General features: G+C 49.0%; 2 protein-coding genes across 2 annotated transcripts; one reads left to right on the top strand and one right to left on the bottom strand.

Moving 5' to 3' along the window:
* Nucleotides 1–857: 857 nt before the first annotated feature.
* On the top strand, nt 858–9,593 carry NARFL (nuclear prelamin A recognition factor-like). The gene is given in 11 exon segments (XM_009082684.1): nt 858–893; nt 1,051–1,146; nt 2,230–2,373; nt 2,627–2,759; nt 3,747–3,881; nt 4,195–4,313; nt 4,401–4,530; nt 4,753–4,825; nt 7,182–7,319; nt 8,316–8,473; nt 9,355–9,593. Coding segments are annotated over 11 exon segments (1,401 nt in total).
* Nucleotides 9,594–13,263: 3,670 nt separating this feature from the next.
* HAGHL (hydroxyacylglutathione hydrolase-like) lies at nt 13,264–16,305 on the bottom strand. Its single transcript, XM_009082674.1, has 8 exons — nt 16,201–16,305; nt 15,241–15,305; nt 15,042–15,159; nt 14,486–14,594; nt 14,201–14,304; nt 13,953–14,054; nt 13,789–13,868; nt 13,264–13,429 (listed from the first exon to the last, which is right to left on the bottom strand). The coding sequence occupies exons 1-8, from the start codon at nt 16,303–16,305 to the stop codon at nt 13,264–13,266; spliced, it is 849 nt and encodes a 282-aa protein (XP_009080922.1).
* Between the last annotated feature and the right edge of the window lie 74 nt (nt 16,306–16,379).

Genomic DNA, 16,379 nt, shown 5'->3' with positions numbered 1-16,379 from the left:
AGCAAGGACAGATCAACTTCCTCGACTTTTTTCCTTAAACTCTCCGTGCCGTCCTCCAACCCTTACTCCTGCCAACCCTTACTCTTTTCCTCCAACCCTTACTCTTTTCCTCCAACCCTTATTCTTTTCCTCCAACCCTTTTCCTCCAACTCTTACTCCTTTCCTCCAGCCCTTACTCCTTTCCTTCCACTCTGTTTCTACCGACTCTGTTTCTTTCAGAGGCTTCAAGCACTAAAGTGCAAAATATCAACCTGGATGTGTTTTCTGACCAGTACAGCAGAAAAATTATCCTGAAATAAGACTAGTGGAATGGGGACTATCAAACCCTCTTCATTCTCGTTATAGTGTTTGGGTTTCTAAGCGAATTCTCCGTGTAAATAACGTGATTTGCTTTTCTGTTTCAAGCAGAGATCAAAGTATAGCTGAAGCATCATAGTGACATGTTCCTGGTAGTCTGTGAGTCTTGCAAGATGTAGTAAAAGTGGACTAATTTAGAGGGGACCTTAGAGGTCGTCAGAGCAAGGAAGGTAAAAGGCACTGGAGAAGTAGGACAAGGAGTCACGCAGTGCCCAAACAATAAAACCCACACAAAATGCAAAAACCCCCTAGGGATTTCACCATGGAACAGCAGAGAAAGTTCAAATCAGCCCAGCTGAGGTCCTCGGGGGCCTTTGGAGACAGAATAAAAAGTCTGTGGCCCACGGCCATGCTGTGTGCCGTGAGCACTCTAGTGCAGGATGGGCTGACTCAGTCTGGGGAGGAGGGAGGAGCTGGCAGGGCCATGTCTGTCAAGACTCCGTACAGCATCGCTGAATTCCTCAGAAAGGACAGGAAGGTTCTCCTCTGGTTGTAGCATAATGCTGGAGAAGTGTTCTTTCTGCAAAAGGTGAGAAGTCTTTGCCCTGACCTTTTCCCTTGGTCTTATTGACTCTCTAAATCCAAGGGAGAGAAATCACATTCACTCCACATCTAGTGTGTGATCATTCCAGTTCCCATTCAATCCACCTCTGTTTCTCATCTCCTCACTCTCAGGCTTTATTTCTCTTTCAGGAATGTATCAAGCCTGTCAAAGTCGAAAAGAAGGCTGGAAAAGCAGCAGCCAAGATCAGAATTGAAGCAGATGGAAGCTACTTTCAGATTGATCAGGTAAGTGGTATTTTTGTCCCTTGTTCTGTAAAATACCAAAAAAACATGAGTGTATTTAACTATTTGAACTATCTACATCCATTTAATGCCTCAGAGAGGACCAAGATGTTAGCAAAGTGTTGCTGCCACTGTCAGCATTCCCATATCCTTTTCCCAAACTTCTTAATTTACAAGTAGTAATTCCAATTTTGTGTCATTTTTCTGCTCTGAAACAGTGACACTAATTAGTGATGATTTCCAGTGTCACAACAGATAAGCTGAGAGGTTTATTTTGCCATCAGTACTCCAGGATGAGCAATTCCGGGTTATCTGGGACGTCTTTTTGTGCTCACTCACAAAGAGATTCAATTAGATTCAATAAATCCAATAAATTAAATAAATCTCTGGGGTTTTAATAATCTTTCAGATTATTTCTGAAATATCCTGCAGAAATAATGCTGATAATGGTGAAAATAATGATAACTATATTGATAATAATGATTATGAAAATAATAATTATGATAACAACAATAATATTCCTGCTTCCAAAATTCCTGCAGAATTCACAGACTAATTTTCCTGTTTTCACAGGAAAGATTGCTATTTCTTAGCTAACCAAGCTAGGAATTCATCTAGGAATTGTACTTTTAATTCGAGGCAGATAATGACTTTTTGACTTTAAAAAAAAAACAGGGATAAAGTGCTTCCACTAATTGCTCTGTCTGTTTCTGATTTATTGAGGAGTGATGATTAGAGGAGAATCCCATGGGAAAACCAACTTACTTAGGTCAGATATGATGAGAAGTATTTCCTTCCAGTGCCAAGCCACACACTGATGGAGTTTGTGATGAGGTTCCTCAGCATATTCCATCTCTGTGCCTAATAATCCTATTTAAAGGAGCAAACTTAGATCTCTTCCTCCTCATCTTAGTGAAAAATAGGCCTTTTTTTTGGTAGACTAATGAAAATAGACTTTTATTTGGTAAAGGTAAACCAAGAGCAAGAAAAGAGCAACATCTTCGTTACTATTAGTAGTCAGAGTGGGAAAGCTGCTCCGGCATTCTGCCCTGAGATCAGAACTGAGTCTGATCTATTTCCTTCTAGGATGGAGGAGCACAAAAGCTGGAGAAGGCTAAAATCACCCTGAATGACTGCTTGGCCTGTAGTGGCTGCATCACATCAGCAGAGAGTGTTTTAATCACCCAGCAGAGCCATGAGGAGCTCTGCAGGATGCTGGCTTTGAACAAGGTGGGTGACAGCTTGTGGTCTCTGCAGAAAAATGGGTGGAAACTGCACCTAAAAACTGAGTTTCAGTGACCTGAGGGTGTTCTGGGGGCACTGTTGTAGTTTTCCTCACTTAAAAGGTTTGGAAGGGTTTAATGTAGCAAATTACCGACTTCGGTTAATCTGCGAGGTGCTTTCTGATGCTCCATTGTGCTGCATATTCTGCCTGTGCCACATGAATGTCTTCTGACAGTGGTTTTGTTTGGTTTTATCCAAGGCTGCTGCTCCCAGTGAACAGAAATTGATGGTGGTTTCTGTTTCACCCCAATCCAGAGCCTCCCTGGCTGCAAGGTGTAAAATGGGCGTGCTGGAGACAGCAAAGAAGTTGACCTCATTCCTGAAGGGTTTAGGTAAGTGTGGAATTGTGATGTTAACTGCAGAGGGAACTGCTGGGGTGAGAGAGCACAAGGTTGATGTGATTTAACCTCCCCATGGGCTCCAAATTGTCCACAACTTCAGGCACAAACTTGGAGAGAGGGAAAGAAGGCTCGGAAAAAGGAGGGAGAAGAACTTTTTATAGGGGCAAGGGAAATGGCTTCCCACTGCCAGGGGGCAGGGATAGATGGGATATTGGGAAGGAATTGCTCCCTGCGAGGGTGCTGAGGCACTGGCACAGGTTGCCCAGAGAAGCTGTGGCTGCTCCGTCCCTGGGAGTGTTCCAGGCCAGGTTGGAGTGCAAACCAAGCAATATTTTATAGAAAATGCAACAGTATCTATTTTTACAACCATCCACAGAGAGACTTTAGAGCTGATCATGAGACTCTGCAGGAGCACAAAGATCAGCTTTTCCCCTGATGGCTGTTTTGAGCCTGGATTAGAGAAGGCTCCGGAGAGACCTTAGATCCCCTTCCAGTGCCTAAAGAGGATCCAAGAGAGCTGCAGGGGGATTTGGAACACGGGCTTGGAGGGACAGGACAAGGGGGAATGGCTTTAAGATTAAAGAGGGTAGCTTTAGATTGGAAAGAAATTCTTCCCCACGAGGGTGGTGAGCCACTGGCACAGGTTGCCCAGAGCAGCTGTGGCTGCTCCATCCCTGGGAGTGTTCCAGGCCAGGTTGGATGGGGCTTGGAGCAACCTGGGCTAGTGGAAGGTATCCCTGCCCACGGCAGGAGGGTGAAACTGGATCTTCAAGGTCCTTCCAACCCAAATCTGTCTATGAAGGAACTTTAAATGTTACATTTGCAGCTCTCGTGTCACTTTTGCTCATCTTACTTTTGTGGCAAGAAGGTTCTCTATTCACTGCAGATGTTGCTACCTGTAAATAAGTTTGAGTCTGCTTTAAGTGGAGGCTTTTTATTGTAGCTTGTGGATTTTAACAGAGGTTCTGTCCTGCCTAGGTGTGCACTATGTTTTTGACACAACTTTCTCCAGAAACTTCAGCCTGTTGGAAAGCCAACGAGAGTTTGTGAGACGCTTCCACAAGCAAGCAGAGGACAAAAAGGCTTTGCCAATGTTAGCCTCAGCCTGCCCAGGTAGAGATTCAGTTAGAACTGGGACAAAAACTCAACAAGCTGATAGAAAGGTTTAAATGGATGCATTTACCTGGAGGATTCTGTCTTCACACTACTAACAGATATTGATAATAGCAGTGATCTGTGCAGCTGCCTGAGGATCTCTTGTGTTACTCTTCCTTTGCTTTCAGTGCTGAAGTGTGGCTGGAAATGGTGATTTCTACTGATGATGATGATGATGATAGCTACTAAACTTGGGGCTGGGGGGAGAAAGGGCTGAGTAAAAGGCTGCTTGTTAGTTTTAAGTAGTATTTATTAATTATATTCTCTCCAGGTTGGATCTGCTACGCAGAGAAAACCCATGGCAGCTTCATCATTCCTTACATCAGCACCACCAAGTCCCCACAGCAGGTCATGGGCTCCTTGGTCAAGGGCTATTTTGCAGAACAGCAGGTGAGGGGCTACAAAATGCTATTATTGACAACCTCTCTCTCCAGACGGGTGTGATTTTGGCTGATCCCAGCTTTGTCTTTCTTGCAGCACTTATCCCCTGACCAGATCTACCATGTCACAGTGATGCCTTGTTATGACAAAAAGCTTGAGGCTTCCAGGCCAGACTTTTTCAACCAAGAGTATCAAACCCGTGATGTGGATTGTGTGATCACCACCGGTAAGCAGACCCACAGGGAGTCAGTTCTGGAGGCCTCAGAGCAAAGTCTTTCCTGCTTCTAATAACCCTTTTCCTCTGACAGAGTGGATGTGATGGATATTGATGTAATAGTGCAAATCATGTCCTGGTATGAAGCAGATGCAGCTTTAGGTATGATCAGTGGGTTTAGGTTTTCCTTTGTCCCAAAAATAAGGACTTTTTCTATCTGTGGTTCTGTTGTAGGAGAAGTGCTAAAGCTGTTGGAACAAGAAGGAGTATCTCTACCAGATGTAGCTCCCGCTTCCTTGGATACCATGTAAGAACAACATCTCAGTTCTCTTTCATCTACTATTTATAGAGTTCTTCCACAGAATTTCCTTGCTCCCTCCTGTTTACACAAGGCTCCCATGTTGTCATTTGATTTGTGTTCCTGTGTCACTTGAACCAGCACAGCTGGGAGTTAAAAATACTGGATGGATTTCCACTGGACAGCCGTTTCCTCCAGTTCCTGTTCCTCACAGGTTGCAGGTGCAATCCCCCAAAAACCTACCTGCAGGCTTTGGAAAGGGAAGGAATGTGGCTCAGGGATAAGAGTTGGCTGTACTGCACTGTCTCTATTCGTAACTGTCAGAGGTACTGTAAGGATTCCAGAATTAAAGCATGAGTAAGAAATATTTAGGTCACTCAGCTAATCTCTAGAAGACTGTTTGTGGGGAAAAAAAGGTCTAAAACATGTGCAAAGCAGATGAGACTTCAGTTGCTTCAACTGAAAAGGAACATCTGGGCAAGTGACAACTGCACAGAGATCTGAGTGACTACGGAGACAGTGAAATCCCATTTTACTCCTCTGATATCAGTGCTGGTTTAGCACTGAGCACTAACCAAAGCCTTTTCTTCAGGGTAAAAAATGTCTTCAGAGCTCTTGGTGCATTAATAAACAGAAAGGTTATATGGGCAGCACCTTTTAGAATTACCTAAGATGATTAAGTATAGAATCCTGGAATGGTTTGGGTTAGAAGGAACCTTAAAGGTCAGGTACTCCATGCCCTGCCACTAGCCCAGGTTGCTCCAAGCCCTGTCCAACCTGGCCTGGAACACTTCCATGGATGGAACAGCCATAGCTTGTCTGAGCTATCTATGCCAGTGCCTCAGCACCCTCACAGCCAGGAATTCCTTCCCAATATCCCATCTAACCCTCCCTCTGTCAGTGGAAGCCATTCCCTTTGTCCCATCACTCCAGCTCCTGATGCAGATTCCCTCTCCAGCTTCCTTGTAGCCCCTTCAGACACTGGAAGGAGTCCTCAAAGCCCAACTTCAATCATGGCCCATGTCAACAGGTACTTGTGTTTCACCTGCTCTGTTGTTGCACCACAAACAGGAAACTGAGGACAAAAAAGACTTTTCAAATGTTGGCATTCCCTTAGGGAATGACAATCTGGAAGCATCAGTTACAACACAGAGCTGCACATCCAATTACTTGATAGAGATCTCTGTCCAGCTGCTCAGGAGAACACTGTGAGCACCAAGGCTGGTGCTCACAGTGAGCAACTGCCTCTCTGACCTCTGCTGACTCCCAGTGCCTGGCTGGTTCCACACGGCACGTATTCCCTGGGATCTGGAGCCTGCAGAAAGCAGCCCAGTGCCTGTTGTCCTGCTTTATCCCCCCAGCACATGGAAAAGCCCATTAAGGTTATTGTATCTGGCAGCAAGAATGGAACAAAGTGCCAGAAATCCCGGGAGTGTTGCTGGGATAACCAAGTGCTCCAGGCTGGAGCAGCCTGGCAGTGGTGTTGGAGGAGAGGAGCAGTACGTGAGACCAAACACTGAGACGTAAGGCAAGAGCTCAGTTCCTGTAAACAACAGCAAAGTAAAAATAGCTCCTGGGGGTGTTTGCAGGCTGAAGTGCTGCTGCAGCTCTTCCCCAGCTAAGATTTATCTGCCAGAGGCAACATCTTCCCTTGGAATGAAAACCTTGGCCTGAGTTCAAGTGTTTTCCCTGCTGCAGCTGTTAGTGGCAGAATCCAAGTGTCAGTGCCAGATGAAGGCTGCTGAGAGCTCCTTCATCTTGTTATTGTCTCCTAACAAAAGCCATAGTTGTGGCTTCCATCTCTGGAGCTGTTCCCAAGCAATGTTACCATGACCTGTGCAGAGCTGGTTGTGTTTTGGCATGGCTGGAGATGGTATTGTTTGTGCAGAGCTGGAATTGGAGGAGTTATTCAACACCAGAAATGTGTTGAACTTGCACCAGGATCCTGCTGAGAACATCCATGGAGAGAGCCAAATCCTGGCACTGTGAGAATCCTGGAATGGGCTGGCTTGGAGGGGCCTTCTAGGTTAGCTAATCCACTCCCTGCCATGGGCAGGGACACCTTCCACCAGCCCAGGTTGCTCCAAACCCCATCCAGCCTGGCCTGGAACACTCCCAGGGATGGGCCAGCCACAACCTCTCTGGACAACTAGTGGTTTGTGACACTGTTCCCACAGACCTCTGGGCAGCACTGGGTTAAATCTGGCTCTGGAGCTATAAATAGCTAATTCCCAGGAGAAAGGGACAAGCTGGAGCTCTAAGGGAGCTGATCTGTGGCTTCTTTGTTGTTCTTAAGTCCCCTGGACCTTTGTGTTGGCTGTTTGTTTGACCCAGAATTCCCCTAAAACTGCTCCCTTTTGCCCAGGTTCAGGAATGCTGCAGCAGAGGAGCTCAGCACCCACTCTGGAGGAGGTTCTGGGGGATACCTGGAGCACATCTACAAACATGCAGCCAAGGAGCTCTTTGGAATTCAAGTGGATACGATTGAGTACAAACCTCTAAAGTAAGAAAATCCTACAGAAAACACTTTTGTTTTGGAATCCTGTCCATGCTGTTACCTTGCTGATGGGCTGAAACTGTCTTTGCAATGTGAAATATTTCACTTCCAGGCATGAGAATTGGCTTCTGAGGAATACTGAGGAATAAATCAGCCAGCTCCATGCAGCCTTTCCCATGGAGATTGTCAGCCCCTCTCTACCCACACGCCTTGTTTTGGCCAGGTGGATTTTCCCAGTATCAATTGCAGACAATTCTTACAGGAATTTCAGAGCCAGAGCTCACATGGATTTGAACTTCCTCACCTGCAGTCAGAGAATAAAGTAGACTCACCACTAATTATTGATCACAGAACAGAAAACCTTGTGTGAAAGCTTTGGGGCTCTGCTTGAACTAGATTAAGACACACAGGTCACACCAGTTTGGGCACTGAGGCTCAGTCACCTGAGATTCTTTCTAGCATCACAGTTAAAATTTAATGTATCATTTATAATTCATTCTATCCCTGATGAGCAACATTTATGTTAGGATTCTCTGGGCTAGGAAGTAGAAGAAACAATTCCAGTATGAAATACTTGATAAAAAATCAAATTACTTACTTTTTTTGACCAGGATCAGCTATTACCACTATGCTTTGGAGTCTGGAATCCTTCAGTCATGGTTTGCTCCCTGGTTTATGACCCACTACAAGTTAAAAACTCCCTCAGTGGCTGAAGCCAACTCAGAAGCCTTTCACTGTGACTGTGAAAGGCTCCATTTGCTGAGCTTTTAAGGGTTTATTCAGCACAGTTGTTCCTCAACAAACTCTGCTCAGGTGGTACATCCTCAAACAAGCCTGGAAGGTGATCCCTAAACCAGTTCCTCCCGGTTTTGTTTGGGTGGCAGAGAATTAGGACAGCTCTTAAATGAAGCTTCACACAGAACTTGGCTTAGGACAGAACCCTTTGAAGTTTAAAATAGAAGTTCATTTGGATAAGACATTTTCTCTCCTCTTGTTCCACAGGAACAAGGACTTCCAGGAGGTGACACTGGAGAGGGATGGGGTGGTCCTGCTCCACTTTGCTTTGGCCTATGGATTTCGGAACATCCAGAACTTGGTGCAGAAGCTGAAACGAGGGAAATCACCTTATCACTATGTAGAAGTCATGGCCTGTCCCTCAGGTGAGGCTGCTTGGGGCTTTCCCTGTGACAAGAGCTGTGAGAAGCTCTGAAATTAAGCTTAAAGCACAAGAAAAATAGGTAGTTTGTGCCTTGGGGCAAAGCTGTGAGCTCTGGAGGTGTGACAGTCACAGCATCACAGTTCGAGTTGTGGATCTGTTTTCCTTCCTACAGCTACTAACTCCTCAGGATTCAAGTAATTACAGCTAATTCCACCACACTAAATTTTATTAATTAGTGTTTTTTAATGAGGGTTTCCTAATTTTCTGAGCTCTGGTACTTGAAGGGATTTTTCCCCCTAAAATTGCGTAACAGCTTTCAGGGATCTCTTGCTGTGACTGGTGGAGAAAGCCTCTTCCTATTTTATTCCATTTTCCACTCCGGTTCCTTTTCCTCCCTCCTGGCATTCTTGGAATCTGCCAGCAGGGAGCAGAGGCAGCTTGAATCCAGCCTGAGGTGACGCTGAGAGGCCACTTTTGGAGCCACTTTGAGGGTCTGCACAGCTCACAGCACCAGACACTGCTCTGGACAACCACACACCCACACAGTGTAGCCAGAAGAGATCCCAGGCATGTTTATGTTTGGGTTGAGGCTGTTCCCACTTGGAATGTGCTTTGACCCTTTCCCGGAGCAGGAGATAAGAGCTGGAGCTGCTGGCAGGTCCTTGCCTGCCTCTCAAAGTGGCTGCAGGCACACCCAACACTGCATCTCCCTCCCCTTAGGCCTGCTGCTGGGAGATAACTGGGAGTAACCCTCAGTCCCAGTGGTGTTTGCATTTCTGGTGCTGCTTGCAGGTGCAGAGTAAATTAAGGGTAGTTTTGAGGGGGTTCTCTGCTGAAGCTGAAATTCCTTCTCTGCTCCCTTTTGTCCTCTTGTTTCCACAGGGTGTTTGAATGGAGGAGGTCAGATTAAACTGGCTGGGGAGTCCAGCAAGGATGAGCTGCAGCAAGTGGAGAGGTTATATGAGTCTCCAAGGACTGAGATTCCAGAGGAGAACCAGACTGTGGCTGAGCTGTATGAGCAGTGGCTCTGTGGCTCAGGCTCAGAGAAGGCTATGGAGGTGTTGCACACACAATACCATGCAGTGGAGAAAGCAAACACCGGTTTTAGTATCAAGTGGTGAACTGACAAACCCAGAGACAGACTCAGTCCCTTTTTAACTCAGCTCTGTTTAATATTCTCAAAGGACAGCTGGAGTTGTGTGCAATTCCTGCCTCAGGTTTGGGAGAAGGGAATGTGCATCCAGGCCACACTATTGATTCCTTCATCTTTATCAGTATTGATGTAAATAAAACCCAAACACTGACTTTAAAACACGTCAGGAGAAGCATAAATGCATCCTAGCCTCTGCACAGGCTGTAAGGACTGAATGTGCACTCCTTTGCCACACTATTCCTGCCAGAATTCAGACTGCATCTTCTCCAGGCTGAGCTTTATGCTACACCACATTTCTCAGCCAGGCCTTGCTGTATTGTCACAGCACCCGATTTGCGGCTGTCTCTGCTGCAACATCCTCATTTAGTGATAAATGGTCTAATTAGACCTTAGGTTTTCACATTTCACTGCCCCTGGGGTGCAGATGCAGGTTCTGTGCCCTCAGGGAGGTGAAGACCTACAGCCTGGGATCATCCCTGGGACTGGTTTAGTGCCTGCTGAAATGGGACTTAAATGAATGTTGAAGAAGAAAAATCTTGGTTTGGTATGGTTTTCTTTAATTACAACAACTGTCTATGCTGTGAGCAATTAAATCTTTTTCTCCTTAAATACACAGGAGAGAGCCAGGGAATTGTTGTATCAACCCCATCCTCAACAGTCACTTAAATTCAGAGGAAACCATCAGGTTCTGATGGATAATATCCTTAAATACAGACAAAATAGTCAGTTACTGAGGGATAATATCTTTAAATTCAGATAAAAGTATTTTTACAGTGTTTCAAGTAAGAATTTATTGCCAACTTTCTTCCCAGTGAAGAACAAAGTCCTCAGTGCCTCTGCAAGGTGTTGCTTTACACACAGTAGTAGAAAGTAGCTATGAGGTGAGATCATTACAGGCAGTTTCCCAGAACAATGCAAGAGGTTGTTGAAAACGTGGTTTGATGCAGATAGCTCTGTTTTGTCTATTTAATGTGAATATCAGTTTTCTGGAGTTGTGATGCATGTGAGGAGGGGAAGGAGAGGATGTACCTGGACTGGAGGTGAAGGGATACTGCAGCTGTGACTCTCCTGGTGACAGCTGCAAGTGACTGTCAGCTCCAGAATCCCATTAGGACTCCCTTGTCCAGTTCCTGCTCTGTGAGGAACCAGGACTGGGCAGTAGGTGGAGTTCAGTGGATGAAACCTGCAAACAAAGGTGCCAAGTTGCTTTGTTCCTCAGGTAAATATACAGAGCTGGAGCTGATGCCTGCATCCAGCCCAGGCTGAACCATGGAGCCTGAGCACAGAATTCCAAAATCCTTGAGGTTGGAAAAGACCTCCAAGATGATCAAGTCCAACCTGTGACCCATCACCACCTTGTCACCTAGCCCAGAGCACTGAGGGCCATGTGCAGCTGATCCTTGAACACCTTCAGGCATGGTGACTCCACCACCTCCCTGGGCAGCTCTAATGCCTGACAGCCCTTTGCATGGAGAAATTCCTCCTGAAACTGCACTGACCTTCCCCCAGTTACACACCTTGAGCTTGGGGCTCTCAGGACCCAAAGCTGACACACCTTCACCTGCCTTTCTCCTCCTCAAAGCCTCCTCTGCTCCTTATTCAGAGGAAACCAATAGTGTGAATGATGTTTTTTATGTTTGTAATTAAAAGCTTTACGTTTTTCAGGTGTTGCTGAGCAATCAGTGAACTCACAGTGTTCTAAGGCAAGAATCTCCCACTGTCTCTCCCTCCCCACTCTCCTGAGCAGCAAGGTGGTGGTTTCCCTTGTCTATGCAGGGATTTGTATCTCCCAGGGTTAGGCTAAACCATGAGGCACGGTGGCCAGGGAGAGGTGCCAGTGCTCACACAGCGTGTTGTAGTGCTGAGTCATGGCTCAGTCCAGAGGGAGCACAGTTGGGGTGTGCTGAGCACATGCACATCAGGCCAGAAGTGCACAATAAACAAACAGAGCTAAATTAGCTGTAAATTAAATAGTCAGGGCTCTATGTTTTGTTTCTTCTCCAGTTCTCAGGTTATCAACACATCCAGAACACACTGAGATCTCCATTCCTGGGCATCCTGAGTGTTCCTGCTGTGGTAGCAGGAACAGAAGGAATTTTTCCCAGCCCTTGTGCAAAGGCTCAGGGCTAGCTCAAGGACCCTCCCCAAACCCACACAGATGCATCCCTGCTCCCAGGGTAAATAAGATTTCAAAGGAACACCCAGGTATCACCTACAACACCGTTCCATGTAAACTGGGGAACCCTGAGGCAGTAGTACCAAGGCAGCTCATGCAGCAGGATTGATCCTTCCCCTCCTGTGGGCAAGAAGAAATCTATACCTTAATAAAGTAAATCTATAACTTAATAAAGTAAATCTAAACTATAACTTACAAAAAAGAAACAATTAAACTTCAATCCAATTTGCAGCAAGGGAGGAAACAGCTACAAACCAAACTCCAGTGGCAATGGTGCATGAAAGACCCTGAAGTCAACTCTATTCCAGTGTTGAGAGCTAATATCAAACCCTAACTTTCTCCCCCAAAAAGAAAACTACTTCACTGGTCTAATGTGCCTCTCCGTCACCTGCAAGTAAACTCTACATGTTTCTGAGACACAAAAACAACCAAATCCAGCCCTGACTTTGCACAAACTAAGGCTGAAGAGGCCTGAGAGCCCCAGCTGCTCCCTGGCTCTTGGTGTAGCGAAAAGGCAATGTCCATGTAGCTTGCAGCCACGTGTTTCCCAGCTTTTTTCCTGGAGGAATTAACAAGCAATGGATACATGGCAGCACATTGCTGTTTGCTGCCTAACATCTGTCACACCTTGGGAAGTACCTCCCAAAGCCAGTGAACTCCACCACAAATGGTTTAAGGGGTTCTAATGGCTCCTGGAGGCAGTGGTTGTATTGCCTATCACTGTGCAGTGTTCCTGTGTGGCCTACTGGAAAAAGAGAGGGGAAAACGGGAAAAAAAACCCCATCCAAAGCCCACTCTGACGAGGGTTTCTGTAAGCACAGGGCTGAAGTCAGGTAGATACTGCTGACACCAGTGAAAATACCAGTTCCTTTCCTGGTTTCTCCTGGTGCAGCCATGTCCCTGTGCCTCATCCCTGCCTGTTCCCATCCTGAGGGGCCCAGGGTGGCTGGAGAGGAACAGGCAGGGCCAGGAGGGCTTCCAGGGACTCTGGAGCTGTGTGGTTGCCAAACTCTGCTCCAGCTGACCCCTGGAAGGAGAATGTAGCTTCAAAGCCTGGCAGGAGTACAGACAGGAGAGCCTGACAGCCTGGTGACCACAGCCCCACAGTCCTAGAGCATCTCCCCCTTTTCCACACTCTTCCTTGACTCCTTTCCATGGGCACAGGGCTGGGTGACGGGTGACAGTTCCTGCTCCCCCTGACCCCATCATGAGCACAGATGTCCCCTCCTCCAAAACATCTTTACCAGCAGCAGCCACAGCCCAGTGCTGAGAGGTCACTGCAGTCTGGTCTTGCTGAAGGCATCCACATGCTCCTGCTCCACAGGGAGCTCCATGGTGCTGGGGAAGAGAGCAGAGCAGAGCCTCAAACAAACAGATGAAAGGCAGAAACCACTTCCCAACTGGGAACAAGTCCAAGCTGGCAGGACACAGCCAGGAAGGAGGCCCTGGCACGATGGGGAGGTCACTTCTTCTCCAGGAAGGGGTCGAAGAGGCCCCAATCAAATGCAAGCACAGCCTGTGGGTTGGGTCTTTCCTTGGGCTTCTTGAAGTTGTCCCTCTCGATGCGAAGTGTCCTCAGCACCTCCACAGGGTCTGTCTTCCCTGTGAACTTCTGCACGGACTCCTCCCTGCAAGGACAGCCCTTCTGTGACAGCAGGGGACAGGATGGGACCCCTAACCCACTGGGACCCCAGTGCACACCATGATGGGTAAGGAGGAGTCACATCTGAGCACTGCTGAGGCACACAGAGGTGGTCTGGGGGTACCCCATGCTGGGCAGTGTGGGACACCACGTCCAGGTGCCGTCCCCTCCCTCAGGGCTTGGATTTCCCACTGCTTAGTGAAGCCATTGGGAGAAGGGATGACACTGGAGGGGAAAGGGGAGCGGAGTTTGGAGGTAGGACCCGTGGTGGGGCCCTGACCCCATGGTGGGGCCCTGACCCCATGGTGGGACCCTTCACACTCCCCAGGCACCAGCACTGCTTACATGACACGCAGGAAGGGGTTGTAGAGGAACTCCTCCTGCAGCGTGGAGGGCACCGTGGGCAAGTCCTCATCATCCCTCTGCTGCCAAGTGACCAGAGACATCCAACACTCTGCTGGCACCCAACACCCCTCAGCTCCCACCCCAGCAGACGCACAGACACTTACTTTGGCCCATGCAAGTTTCTCCTTCACCATTTCATTCTCTGGTTCCACTTTCAAGGCAAACTTGAGGTTTCGGACGGTGTACTCGTGGCCACAGAACACCTTCTGCAAGGCCAGCAGGAAGCACCTGGCATCAAACCTGCTCCTGGTGCTGGGTCCAACCCATCCCAGCCCTGAGCAGTGTCAGCCTTGAGCCCCCTGCAGACACCAGGGTCCCTCCCCAGGCTGGGGCTGAGGTGAGGGACACTCACTGTCTCCTTTGGCAACGTCCCCAGGACTTGGGTGAGGTTGGTGTACATCTGCTCTGCTGTGCCCTCGAAGAACTGCCCACAGCCTCCCACGAACAGGGTGTCACCTGCAGGGAAAGGGGTCTGGCCATGGAGGGGAGACTGGTCCCATGCCCGGGAATGGGGTACCATGAGGTGCCACCATGTGCTGGATTCACCCTGTGAGTGCTGGGTGTGGGGACAGGCAGCACACAGGTACTTGTCCCATGTCCCTGGAACCCATGGGGACATTCTGGCATGGCGAGATACCTGAGAAGAGAGCTGGAGCATCTGGAGAATCGTCCTCCCACATGAAGTAGCACATGTGGCCCGAGGTGTGGCAGGGGGTGAAGAGGCATCTCACCCTGATGGCCCCAAACTGCAGGGAGAGAGAGTCAGGGTCCCACTGAGGGGGACAAGCAGACACACCCACACCCCATGGCATCACCTGTCCCAGCTCAGCAAGTCACAGATGTGCCCGGGGATGGTGGTTTGGATGAGTCACAGGTGGCACATGTCTGCTCCATCGAGGACAAGGCTGTGTCCTCTAGCACAACCCCAAACAGGCTGAGAATGGGAGATTTCTCCTCTGAACCAGTGCCAAATCCATGGTGCCACATCTGCAACCACCCCAAGGCATAAAGAGCTGAGCACAGCCCAGCCAGCACCAATCCATTAGCTCCCAGCATGGTGCCACCCTACTGGAGACCACGGTGACACCCTAGTGGGGACCACAGCCCCACCCCACTGGGGACTGTGCCACCGGACAGGTCCCATGTGTGGAGTCCAGGCTCCAGGGTGCTCTCCTGGTCCTACAGCCACGCACCGTCAGCTCCTGCTCGTGGGTCACCTTGTGTGTGAGGGCCCCAATGCGCTGGTCAGCACCATACACCCTCAGCCCAGGGCACAGCCGTACCAACTCCTCGTTGCCCCTTGCATGGTCCCTGTGCAGCAGAGGAAGGAATGGGCACCTGGACCTGCAAAGGGCATGGCCATCCTGACCCTACTGTGCCCACAGCACTTACCAGTGGTGGTGGGTGGTGAGGATGGCCCTGAGCACCACATCCTCCTTTCTGATAATCTCCAGCAACTGAAATGGATGCAGAGCAGGAGGATGTGAGAGGGTGGAGAGGTGACACGCTCACCAGCTGTGACAACTGCCATAGGACCTGTCCCCTGTGCACTGCTCTGCAGGCAAGGAGTCCAGCAGAGCAGAGGAGAAGAAGTCACCCAAAACCACCTGCTGAGCAGTCATGGACTACAAGTGGGATGATCCCTTGGCTCGTATAAGAATAGTGGTGTTTTATGGCTGGTGCTTTCATAGTGGAGGTGTCACAAGCAGTGCACAGTGTCACCACCATGGCAGGGAAACAGCAGCCATACAACCTGCCCTGGTCACAGCAAAGGACCACGCAGGGCTGCCAGCTCAGCTCAGCTGCCAGCAGGTTCCTAATGCCAACTTAACATGTAGGGCCAGGAACCAACCCTCTGGCTCAACCAACACCCTGGCTGCTCCTGATTACACTCCTCAAAAGAGGAAGGAAACGTCCGAGTCAGGAGCAAACGCTTAAAAGCCGCGACAGCCTTTGCACGATGCACGATAGCCCAGGGGGGTGGCACCAGGGGACACCAGGTACAGAGGTCCTGGGGGTCACAGCGACCCTGACCACTGCCTTCCAAGCCTGCCTGGCTCCTGGAAAACAGTACTTTGCATGCAAGACCTTGCTCAGAGGTCTACTGTGGGTTATTCTCGCTGTGGAGTCTGCAACGCTCCATTCAGCTGTGACACAGGGAGCTGATGGTCAAAGCAACGTGGAATACCCCCCAGAGCCCAGGGGTGGCGGGAGAGGGGCTCAGCTCCGGGGTCTGTCCTGCGGGTTTGCTCCATGCACAGACCGCACTCCAATCCCCCATGTGACACCGTGCGCGAGGCCACCACCACGGGCACATCCCCCGCAGCCCACCGGGAATCGAGCGCCTCTCACCCTCTTGGGCACTGCAGCATCCACCGCCACCGCGTCCCGGGTGCTCTCCTCGATCACCAGGTACATGTAGTTGTCCTCCAGCACAGAGATCACTTTCACCTTCATGGCCCCAGCGCCGGGCACGGGGGGCTCGGTCTCACGCAGCAAACCGCGGGGTGCGGGACCCGGGGCGGTCGGTC

This window comes from Acanthisitta chloris, unplaced genomic scaffold (assembly GCF_000695815.1).
Source record: "Acanthisitta chloris isolate BGI_N310 unplaced genomic scaffold, ASM69581v1 scaffold36040, whole genome shotgun sequence".
Taxonomy (NCBI): Eukaryota; Metazoa; Chordata; class Aves; order Passeriformes; family Acanthisittidae; genus Acanthisitta; species Acanthisitta chloris.
Note: the sequence above shows the minus strand (reverse complement) of the source record. Positions and strands in the feature narration are given on the sequence as shown.